The sequence below is a fragment of the Hyperolius riggenbachi genome, chromosome 3 (genome assembly GCF_040937935.1).
Source record: "Hyperolius riggenbachi isolate aHypRig1 chromosome 3, aHypRig1.pri, whole genome shotgun sequence".
Taxonomy (NCBI): Eukaryota; Metazoa; Chordata; class Amphibia; order Anura; family Hyperoliidae; genus Hyperolius; species Hyperolius riggenbachi.
Genome location: NC_090648.1, coordinates 354,639,086 through 354,651,814, shown reverse-complemented (window position 1 = coordinate 354,651,814; position 12,729 = coordinate 354,639,086). Strand labels below are relative to the sequence as shown.

Sequence of the window (12,729 nt, the reverse complement as noted above, 5' to 3'; positions counted from 1 at the left end):
TCTCTGGGCAAGTCATGCTGATATGACCCACCCTGTCACATACAAAGCATTTCCGAGTGTCAGTGGTTGGTTGCCTGAATCCAGGAGACAGCGGTGCTTGCCTCCTCTGGGTGCTGGGTGAAACAGGTTTAGCCATCTGTTCTCCTCTCCAGCTGGGCGTAGTAGTCCTCCGGGACTCAGGTGCTCTATGGGCGGTGTAGGCATCGGCCATTTCCGCAGCCTCATCCACTGTCTTTGGTTCTCGATCCAGCACAAACAGCCGGACCTCAACAGGACAGGTGTGTAGGAACTGGTCTTTTATCATCAGCTCCTGCAGGGCATCAAAGGTTTCAACCGACAGTCCTTTTAACCACTGCTGGAAGGCAGTGCGCAGGTTGCAAGCATGATCCAGGTAGCTGTCATTAGGACCTCGCTGAACTGTCCTGAAACGTTTGCGATACACCTCTGGCGTGAGGTGGTATCGCGCAATAATGGCTTTCTTAATCGCCTCAAAATCTGTTTCTTCCTCCTGGGGGAGACTCACAAACGCCTCCAGGGCCTTGCCTCTCAGCCCTGGTGTGAGGTATCTTGCCCACTGCTCACGGGGCACCCCATACTGCCGACAAGTCCTTTCAAACCCCTGTAGGAAAGTGTCTATGTCAGAGTCCTTGTCCATAGCGGGGAACTTATCCAGGGGGATTCTGTGGACTCGCTCACCTTCGCGTTCTGCGGGTCCAGCAGACCGGTTCTGCTGCTGAAGTTTAGCCAGCTCCAGCTGGTGTCGCCGTTCAGCTCTTCCTTCCTCTGCCTGTCGGTGCAGTAGGATCAGCTTTAGGCGCAGTTCAGGATCAGCCGAGTTCAGTAGCTGTAGATCTGCTTCCAGAGATGGCGTCTCCCTGTTTGGTGGATCATCCAGGACATCGTCTCCACTTGCATTCCGTGGCGGGAGCGATTCCTCCTCTGGCGTGTCGTGAGCTGCATCCGCTGACGTTGAAGCACGGGCTTGCTCTGCCTCATCATGCTCCTCGAGGGCACGAACCAACTGCTCCTTAGTCTGGCCGCTCACCGTCTCGATGCCTTTGTGCTCACACAGGTGGAGTAGCATCTCTTTATTTTGCCTTGCATAGCTGGATGCTTTCTGAGCCATCGTGTTGCAAAAAAGAAAAAGAAAAAAAGGGGGGAAGGGAAAGCAAATACCCAGTGTGTATCTTTGAACAAAAAAAAAAAGTATATAGATTCTGCACTGAGTAGACTTCTGTAGGCTAGTTGCTTCTAGCAAACTTCCAACCTTTAGTACTCAGAATAGCGAGCTAAACTGCGTACTAATGTACCAAACGATGCCACCACTGCCAGCCAATTATGTCAGGAACCGGCCCGCGGCACGCCTGCGTATACGGTTCCCGACTGCGGGTTTGACCAGATTAAGCGGGGAACAGCCTTATTTAAGCTACAAACAAGGCTGGAACCCCTCAAACACTTCCCACTGCCACCACTAGCGTTGCTAGACACGTTCACTCAGCTATCGAGTGCTCAATACGCAATCTGCGTTTTCGTATTTGGGTCAGCTTTGCGCTTAGGCCAAATACGGGAACGCCACGCACCCACACACACACACAGTTGCAATCTTACACTGTCGTGAAGCAAAGACCCACTAACAGTCGTTCCGAACGATACTGTTAGCCACTCTGCTGTCGCTACTCGCACTGGCGTTGTTCGTACGTTGGGTCAGCTGCGCGCTTAGGCCAACGTATGACAAACGCCCCCACACACAATGCAATCACAATTTCATACGGTAGTGTTGCTCAAGCGTACAATTAGGCATGAACTTATACACGGTTACACTTCAGTCTCTTCTAGGCTATGAGTGTTAGTTTAGTACGGCAGAAGTCAAACTTATTAAATAATAATTTAATATTCTAGAAAAACATAGAACAGTGCAGAACTTAATATATACAAAAAGATTACAAAAAACAAAGTAAAAATAGTTACAAGATAAAAGTTACAAAGATAACACACCAAGCAATTTGCTTACCAAAAATACAGGAATCCAGATAGAAGAACCTTGGACTTTGGTGGACGGACACAATTCTGGTTAGACCAGGAGTTCACTAGCTTGGGCCAGGAGACCGGCTGCCACTACCGTCAGAAGAGAACTGATTTGAGGTAGATGTCCCCTGGTTTTTATAATGAAATATTCGCCTCGAGGCTGTAAGCCTGTGTGGACGGGGGGAAGCTAGATTTAATTACATCCTCAGTCATAATTGGATCTCCAGAGATCTAACATCCACCTGCGAAAAATGTACAATAGCCCTCATACATGAAAAGATTTCCCTAGTCCAAGTTACAGGTGACAACCCCATTGTTGACAGTACTTCCTAGCTGATCAAAGATAAGGAGGTTGCACCTCCACCAATAATTCAATTTCCACAGGTAGCAAATGGTATCAAAAGGACTTCACCCCTTCTATAATTTCCCGTAGGCTGTCAAATACATTTCAAACATTCAGGTGTCAGCTTCCCCCTTTTCTCAAGACTCTTAGCAGGCTTTCCTTGTATAATGGGACAATAGCTGACACCAGACTCAAAAGCCATGCCAACCAGCCTATTCTTCCTCGATTGGCCGCTAATTAGCAGTACACACAGTTTCCCCTGCTGGACAATGAGGGCAGAGGTAATGTACATTTACATGCAGACTTACATTATCCTTCAGATTACTCTGGCCAGGTGGCCAATTACTACCAAGCACAATACACATCTGAGGTTTTACCCAGTAGACAGAAAAAAGACAGAAATATGTTCTGTTATTATCCTTAACATTATCAGCACCCCAATATATTCCTGACAGTAGACAGTAGAATTCATGGTTTCATCTATCACAGCAAGCCTTCCAGGTCCTGAAGCAGCAAAACAACCCCAGACCATCACACTACCACCACCATATTTTACTGTTGGTATGATGTTCTTTTGCTGAAATGCTGTGTTACTTCTACGCCAGATGTAATGGGACACGCACCTTCCAAAAACTTCAACTTTTTGTCTCGTCGGTCCATAAGGTATTTTCCCAAAAGTCTTGGCAATCATTGAGATGTTTTTTAGCAAAATTGAGACGAGCCTTGATGTTTTTTTTGCTTAAAAGTGGTTTGCACCTTGGATATCTGCCATGCAGGCCGTTTTTGCCCAGTCTCTTTCTTATGGTGGAGTCGTGAACACTGACCTTAATTGAGGCAAGTGAGGCCAGCAGTTCTTTAGATGTTGTCCTGAGGTCTTTTGTGGCCTCTCGGATGAGTTTTCTCTGCGCTCTTGGGGTAATATTGGGCAGCCGGCCACTCCTGGGAAGGTTCATCACTGTTCCATGTTTTTGCCATTTGTGGATAATGGCTCTCACTGTGGTTCGCTGGAGTCCCAAAGCTTTAGAAATGGCTTTATAACCTTTACCAGACTGATAGATCTCAATTACAGTACTTTTGTTCTCATTTGTTCCTGAATTTCTTTGGATCTTGGCATGATGTCTAGCTTTTGAGGTGCTTTTGGTCTACTTCTCTGTGTCAGATAGCTCCTATTTAAATGATTTCTTGATTGAAACAGGTGTGGCAGTAATCAGGCCTGGGGGTGACTACAAAAATTGAACTCAGGTGTGATAAACCACAGTTAAGTTATTTTTTAACAAGGGAGGCAATTTCTTTTTCACACAGGGCCATGTAGATTTGGAGTTTTTTTTTCTCACTAAATAATAAAAACCATCATTTAAAACTGCATTTTGTGTTCAATTATGTTATCTTTGACTAATAGTTAACGTTTTTTGATGAGCAGAAACATTTAAGTGTGACAAACATGCAAAAGAATAAGAAATCAGGAAGGGGGCAAATAGTTTTTCACACCACTGTATGTCCTTTTCTTATTTCTTTGTGCTTCAAACACAATTGGGAATGACAGCTGAATGAATTGTGTGCCCCCTCCTACACTGCGCCCTGAGGCTGGAGCCTCTTCAGCCTCTGCCTCGGCCCAGCCCTGCCAGGTGAGTAATTTGGATGCAGGAGTGCGCCACTAGAGCTGAAATAAATAAATTGTGGCTTTACATTGTACATTGTAATTAGTAGCTTTACAGCCTCTCAGATAGTAGCTGCTGTAATTAGCAAGAGGGGTTAGCGTTAAAGAGTAACTGTCAGGCATAAAATCAAAATTCAATTCTTTATTTGTATCTGGTAAACAAGTAATAAGGATCCTAACCAAGCAATCCAAAAGTTAAAAATCACTTTTATGTGTCTTCTCCATAAAACATCATTCCCCAGTTTCCATGGCCCTTATTTGGTACATCTGCTGCACAAAGGAAGTTGCAGGGCATGGTGGGTTTTCATTTTTTTCTTCTTTACTTTCTCCTCAGCCATAACTAATGCAGCCTGATTGTCTAAAGCCTCTTTCCCTCCTGCTTTTCCCCCACACCTCTGTTCCTCTCTGATTGGCCAATATTTCTCAATGCACTTTCTATTGCAGAGCTGGGTGGGAGTGTCTGAAGACTAGGAGGAGGGCGGGCAATGCATACACAATCAGGCAGAAGAGAGTAAAGGAGGAAATGATGTCAGCATTGGCTTCAAGACAGACACAGACAAAATGGAAAATCCTATGAAAGAGCTGTCTGCTCTGTCTCTGCTCAGCACTACTGATCCCACCGTTTGATAGATCAAAAATGCACCAATACAACGACTGTCGTTGTCTGTTGCTGTGTACACACCGCACAATTGTGTTTGAAACAACTGTTGTAGATCATGTGTATGGGCCTTAACTGATCATTTTAAAGTCCCAACACATTATTAGCAAGCAAGGCCTGCTTTATTTAGCATATTTTCCTGGGGGTTGGTGGGAGGGCTATGCACTGGCAGCAAACCTAACTATGCAGATTGTTACTATCTACTTTTATTGAAAGTGTGTGACAGTAAAAATATATAGTATGCAGTGGTCAGACCATTTTTATTTTTGCCTGAAAGTCTATTACAAAAAAGAAAATCTTGTTAGGGGTTTCTAGTTTTTTGATTGTTTGTTGTTGTTTTTTTAAGAGGAACTGAGCCAGCCTAGACCTGTCTGTGCCCTCTATTTCTTCCCCCACCTGCTGTTACAAGACAGAAGGCAGGATAATTATAGGCTAAACATCAATTACTAGAACAAACATTGTAGCAGCAACAGAGTATTTTTAGCCATAAGTAAAAGCAAGAAGTTTTCAATCAGGATTGTACCATTTATTAGCTAACTTTAAAGAATTAGAGTAAGCTTTCAGCTATGCAGCCTTCTTCAGACTTCAATCCTCTTTGCTTACAAGCTGTTGGAACAGACAGCTAATATACATGCAACATCAAAAGGAGATACATACACTGCGTTCCAAAGTATTATGCAAATTGTATTTACGTGTCATAAAGATTAATTATTTTGTTTTTCAATTAAACTCCCAGACGCTATTGTGTCTCAAGGCTCTTTCGATCACTGAAATCAATCTTGGACTCCTCTGATAACTTGTTTGTCAGGTGAGCCCGATTAAAGGAAAAAGTACTAAAAAAGGGTGTTCCACATTATTAAGCAGAGCACCATTTTCAAGCAATATCAGAAAGAAAAATGATCTCTCTGCTGTCGAAAAGTTTGAAATAGTTGAATGCCTTGGGCAAGGTAAAACCTTTATATTTCACGAAAACTTAAAGGGACTCCGAGCTCTGAAAAAAAAGGAAAGTTGTACTCACCAGGGGCTTTTTCCAGCCCAGTGCTGGTCGGGAGGTCCCACGCCGGCGTCCTGGCTCCTCTCCTTCTCCCCGCTCCGGAATGGCTGGCAGGCCGCAGCCCGGGCGACACTCTCCCGAGTGTCGGGCTGCTTCTTCCGCATATGACGCGGATTACGTCACACGCCGGCCGCCTCGCGTCATCACGGCGGCCGGCGTGAAAGTACTGCGCATGCGCGCTTTGTTCGCGCATGCGCAGTACTTTCACGCCGGCCGCCGTGATGACGCGAGGCGGCCGGCATGTGACGTAATCCGCGTCATATGCGGAAGAAGCAGCCCGACACTCGGGAGAGTGTCGCCCGGGCTGCGGCCTGCCAGCCATTCCGGAGCGGGGAGAAGGAGAGGAGCCGGGACGCCGGCGTGGGACCTCCCGACCAGCACTGGGCTGGAAAAAGCCCCTGGTGAGTACAACTTTCCTTTTTTTTCAGAGCTCGGAGTCCCTTTAAGCATTATCATCGTACTGATTTGTGGCTGACTCAGAGCACACAAGAGTTTGTGTAGATACAAGCAAAATGAGGAAGGGTTCTGCCAAATGAATACATCAGATTAAGAGAACAGCTGCTAAAATGCCATTAGAAAGCAACAAACACATATTTGAAGCTGCTGGTGCCTCCGGAGTCCTGGGAAAATCCAAGTGTAGGATGCTCCAGAGGATTTCAGTGCATAAACCTTCTATTCAACCACCTGGCTCTAACCTAAGCTCACAAGCAGAAACAGCTGAAGTGGGCCCAGAAGTACAAGAAGACTAATTTTCAAACAGTCATGTTTACTGATAAGTGCTGTGCAACTCTTCATGGTCCAGATGGATGGAGTGGTGGATGGTTGTTTAACAGCCACCACATCCCAACAAGACGGCAATGTCAGCAAGGAGGTAACAGAGTAATGTTTTGAGCTGGAATCATGCGAAGAGAGCTGTTTGGCCCCTTTAGGGTCCCTGAAGGTGTGAAATGACCTCTGAAATGTGTGTGGAGTTTCTGACTGACCACTTTCTTCCATAGTACAAAAAGAAGAACCGTGTTGTCGGTGATAAAATAATCTTAGGTAGTGGCTGTATAGTGTACCGGTTAAGGGCACTGCCTTTGACATGGGAGACCAGGGTTTGACTACTGGCTAGGGTCAGTACCTATTCAGTAAGGAGTCCAAGGCAAGACTCCCTAACACTGCAGGCTGGCTTCTTGAGCGTGTCCCAGTGGCTGCAGCTCTTGAGCGCTTTGAGTCCGACAAGAGAAAAACACAATACAAATGTTTGGAATCGGATCTTCATGCATGACAATGTAGCATCTCATGCTACAAGGATTTCCTTTGCGTCATTGGCTGCTATTGGCATAAAAGGAGAGAAACTCATGGTGTGGCCCCCGCTCCCCTGACCTCAATCCTATTGAGAATCTTTGGAGTAAAATCAAGCAAAACATCTATGAGAGTGGGAGGCAGCTTACATCCACACAGTATCTCTGGGAGGCTATTCTGACATCCTGCAAAGAAATTCAAGCAGAAATTCTCCAAAAACTCGCAAGTTCGATGGATTTGAGACATGTAAAGCTACTATCAAAAAGAGATTCTATGTCCATATGTAACTTGACCTGTTAAGATGTTTTTAATTGAAACAGCTTTTGATTTCAGTAAATATGACCCCCTAATGCTGCAAATTCAGCAAATTGCCATTTTCTGTTCTCTACAACCTATAAACGTAATAATTTGGAACAGAGCATTTTAAGTTTTGTATTTGTGAAAATCATACTGTTGTCCTTAGGAGGTTGTTCAATAACATTTGAATTATACTCAGATGGTTGACGACTCAAATGTTATACTGACTGCCACTTGCATCCACTATTTAGGAGAATCAGAGAAAAATATAATTTGCATAATCATTTGGAAGGCGGTGTAGATTTGTTTGCAAGCATAAATACATGTCATTAAGATGCCTTAAATGAAACAAACATCTTAATGGGGTGACAGGATGTTAGCTGATTTATAACTAATATTTATCTATTACTCCCTTACTTTTATTCTTTTAAGTTAGCCAATAAATTGTATCATCCTGATTCAAAACTTCTTGCAGAACAGAAATAACTCCATCCTTTGAACACGTCACTTTTTGGTCTAAAGAGATGGGATGTTCTGTTTCTCTGTCAAATAGACCTTCACCCATGCGGACCTGAACTCTTGCACAGGATAGAAGGAAAACCTAGATAAAAGAACCCTGTACATATTTTGGGAGTTTAGCCTGTCTAATCCCCCCTCATCTTTGATTTATCACAACACTAATTTGAGCTCTCAGCTGTGTCAGCTGGCTGCCTCAGCAGAGCAGATAATTTTTTAAACACAGGTTATTAACCCTTCGTCTGCTTCCATGAAAGTAGGAATTAGACATACTGCAGGTTTATTGCAGGATTTATATCAGCGGTAGCAAAGAAATATTTTTCTGTAAAGGATATTATGCTGTTGCTTATTTTTCAGAGCAGAGCGGAAAATATGGGGATGATTCAGCATTACTACTTGTTTTAGCTCTTTTTCGTTCTCTCTGTTTTTTTTTTGTTTTTTTTTGTATGTGTGTAAAATCTTTTTTTTTTTTATATTGTTTTTAAGCACATAAAAACATAAAACAGACATATGTACAAGTAATAAGAAGGCAGGATTATATTACATTTTATCAATTGACGAATTGTCACACAGGTATTACAGCAAAGATTTCCTTTCCATGGATGTCATGTTTTTTAGCTTGGTTTGCTAGATGCAACATGGAATAAAGAGCGATACTGTAATACCTTCCCAAGTCATAAGCCAGAGCTACGCAGTAGCAGAGCAAATAGAGAGAACACAGGGTGAATGGCCCACATTATCTGGGTAGGGAAGCCAAGGCTGCCAGGTTTTGGTGAACACCTCTATGGTATCATTGACAATAGCTAATAGCCTCTCCGACATCATAATGTCAGAAATAATGTTTTTTGTGAAATCCAGAGAAAGAGTCGGTTGTTGCCACTGCAGCCTTGGCGATATGTTGTGCTAGTCTGTGTGAAGGGAATTTCCAGACTCAGGGTTAATCACCTAGAAGTAAGGAGTTTTGAATCAGGATGATGCAATTTATTGGCTAACTTGAATAAACAGTAAGCTTTCGGCTAATAATAAGCCTTCATTGTCGCCGACGAAGGCGTATTATTAACCGAAAGCTTACTGTTTATTCATCTCCTAGTTAGCCAATAAATGGCATCACCCTGATTCAAAACTCTGTACTTTTACTAATGGCTAACATGGTAGAACACACTGCTGATTCACCTAGAAGGAGTGACCAAGGATCAGGGGCAAGTGAAATGCCTAAAATGGCACCTATGAGGGCTGCTATACCTAACCAGTATCATTTCACTCAAGAGCAAAACCACCATACATAATCAAGCCCACAGACCCACAGTTTTGAAAACAGAGATTAGATTTATGGGACGAGAATGTGTTGATCTGGTCAGGTGTCATGTATGGAGAAGCGCCTTTAGGTTGGTTTCAATGTGAGAGAAGTAGCAATTTCCCTTTATAAGTGTTAGCAGCACTTATACCACTATTGAGGGGTTATTTCCAGACCCACAACTTACATTTTTTGAGCTTCTCTTTTGGTGGCATAGTGTCCCAGTTTTCAGAGAAAGATGCTGAAATCTCCTCTCTTAGCTTCCTGGTGTAGTGTATGTCCTGATTATTATTATTTAGCATTTAAATAGCACCAACATCTTTTGCAGCGGTGTACAGAATATATTGTCTTGTCACGTAACTGGCCTTCAGAGGGGCTCACAATCTAATCCCTACCAAAGTCATATGTCTATTCCCTGGTATTTCGTATACGAATTCTGATGAAAAAACAGATAGAAACTGAAAATATATCCAGGATCTTTGAAAAAAGCATTATGTCTGATTCATCTGTGACGTCTGAAATCCTGAAGCAGGGACACAGAATTTTTTAAGCGGATAAAACATCTGATGAAATGGAAACTGACTCAATACCTTGTATTGGTATCAGGTAAAATCCTATTTCATCGAAACCCAGCAGACTTTTTTTTTAGCTCTAGTGGAACCAGGCCCTAAGGAATAGTGGGAACAAGTTTAAAAAAAAACACATAATGTCATTTTACTGAGTTTCTCTAAAACAACAAGGTATGCAAAATTCGTGCTGACCACTAATCTAGAACCAAACACGTCATTTAATTGGATAACCAAAATGCTCACTTTTGGAATCATTAAACCTATGGAACAAGAACACTTTCAGGGGTATGGATACTTATAATAAATACTATACAGCATATAAATATTATTAATTAATGCATGCATATGTTTTATTTACCATGTATCACTGCAAATAAGCTGACCTTTTTATTCCAAACTTTGGGGCTAAAATTGGGGGGTTGGCTTATGTGTGGTTAATATGATGTGTGCGCCCCTCCCATGCAGAGTATGCATTGAAAGCGTAATAGTAACCATAGCTACCTCTCCTCACTTCAGCTTGAGTGCATGGGTCCATGAGGAGAGGTAGCTATGGTTACTAGAACGCTTCCAGTGTGCACGCTGCCTGGAGGAGGGATAAGGATGCACACTGGGGGGTCGGCTTATTGGCAGGTCTTTTTAGGCCAAAATTGGGGAGTGGGTTTATCTGCAGATCAGCTTATCTGAAAGTATATATGGTATTTTATCTGTTAGCTATTTATAAGTTATTCTTGTGTGCTATTTGCTGCCCAGTAATTCTCAGGTGCCTTTTCATCAGGAGAATCCCCCAGAAGTAATTTTCCGGAGGGAAGTATAAACACTATGGCACTGTACAGAGACGGACTCTACATAGCTGGAAATGTGAGAAATGAATTTACATGTATTTATTTATATTTTATTTAGAGCAATAAACAGAAAAAATGTATAAGAGATCTCCAAAGGAAAAGCAACAAGTGATTGGTGTTATCAGACTGTAGTTTAAATTGTCTCAGGGACTTCATACACAGAATATGTTGGATTATGTAAATCTCAAATTCCCTGTAGAGTTGAGTGAGAAATTAGTCTGGTATACAAATTCACCTTCATCAGAAAACAGGAATTTGTAAGGGGCTCATTAAAATCCCAAGCTGCCGATCATTTAACTTTCAGCAGATATATTTACATATCTCATCTGCTAGTTAATTGATAAGCAGTTGGCAATTCTGATAAGCCCCTGCAAATTTGCATTTCCTTTTTAACAGACATTTGCATAGAAGGCAAATTTGCACTCAACTCTAGTTCTCAATCACTGGTTCCTGTACCCAGGGTTTATTTACAACAGGCAATCCTTCTGCTTGCTTTAAAGTGATTTGTTCATGTCAGCATACGGATTTCACAAATGTTAAATCATAACTAAAACAGACATGAAGAACAATTTTCTTGTATTTTGAGTATTAAAGCCACTATCCACTGTTCGATGTTTTAATAGGATAGACGTCAGAATCAATAAAACATTGAATGTAACAAACAAAGACATACTCAATCAATATAACAAATGTGAAATTACTCATATTTTGATTGGGAAAAGCTTTTTCATAACAATGTGAGTTGTACTATTTGTGTATTGTGCAGGTACTTTATGTACAGTTTGGTAAACTTTTTATGCGTTGTTTGCTGATCTTTAGTGAGTATTCTCCATAGAGTGGTACACAGAGGTGCTCAGGGAAAACAATCAGTATCAGTCAGTATTGATCTAATACTGTAGGTGGGGTTAATATGATTAAAATGTCTTTAAATGAAACCCTGATTCATAATGCTCTGTACTATTATTCCACTTTCTGTATTAATATTATTATTTAGTATTTATATAGCGCCGACATCTTCCGCAGCACTGTACAGAGTATATAGGCCTCGATTCATCATTCTCTTTGAGATAACTTTTTCCAGTTTGTTAAATTACCGAATTCGAAGTTTAGCGATTTCTAGTTGTATTCATTAAGGTTTTTCCTCATTCGGTGTGAATTCGATAACGATTCGCTAACCATTCGGTAACGTGTCGATATTTCCATTTTACAGTGGTAATTTAACACAAGGCCATAAGATTCCCATGGAATTGTGGGTAAAAGGCAGTCCTTTGAACACTACGTAGCAACATTCTGAATAGAGCTTAACACCTGGACCAGGATTCTGTAAGTGCAGGGGCGTAGCAATAGGGGTTGCAGAGGTTGCGACCGCATCGGGGCCCTTGGGCCAAAGGGGCCCCGAAGGGCCCTCCCTCAACTACAGTATTACCTCTCTATTGGTCCTGTGCTCATAATAATCACTTCTATAGATACTTTGAATAGTGGTAATCATTAACAAGCTATTCCCCATCCCCTTCTTGCACCTCTGACACTGTAGTTGCCATTGGCAGGTTTTGGTGCGTCGTATCAATTGAATGTATAGAGTGCTTGGGGGGCCCCATTGTAAAATTTGCATCGAGGCCTACAGCTCCTTAGCTACGCCACTGTGTAAGTGGCTTGGGACAATCCCACAATTTGATAGGAGCCTTTTCTAAAAAAAATATCGTGCAGCTAGCAAATTAGTTAACCCTGGCACTGCCTGTGTTCTCTTACAAGATGATTCAAGAGAAATGCAGATGTCCTGCTATAGCAAATAAATCTATTCTCTTGCAAATTGATATGGTTGTAGTCCATATTCTTGCCCTTCTGCGCCTTTGAATCACTCTCAGCTGATATATAACCACTTCAAACGGCTCCATCTTCTCTGTCAGCAATGATCTGACAGGAATAACGACAGAGCAGTGAAGAAGATAACTAATTCTAAATGTAACGCTAAACCACGCCCACTTTCATTTTCATGAATTGCACTTTCTTCCGTTTTAACGCATCACTAACGAATTATTACCGAATTATTACCGAATGCTCGCTAACAGCTGTAGATAAATTTGATGAATCCTGAAATCAACTTAACGAATTCGGTATTTTACCAAACTGTCGTTAACCAATTCGATAAGTCTTGATGAATCGAGGCCATTGTCTTCTCATTGTGTA

The 12,729-nt window shown here is 42.2% G+C and overlaps 1 protein-coding gene across 3 annotated transcripts in view; it reads left to right on the top strand.

Moving 5' to 3' along the window:
* CFAP43 (cilia and flagella associated protein 43) overlaps positions 1 to 12,729 on the top strand; it is a 139,783-nt gene that overhangs the window by 47,750 nt on the left and 79,304 nt on the right. For all 3 annotated transcript variants that reach the window (XM_068277106.1, XM_068277107.1, XM_068277105.1), the window contains exon 7: positions 10,476 to 10,558. In XM_068277106.1, the coding sequence (XP_068133207.1) occupies positions 10,476 to 10,558 (83 nt within the window). The remainder of the gene's footprint in view (positions 1 to 10,475; positions 10,559 to 12,729) is intronic.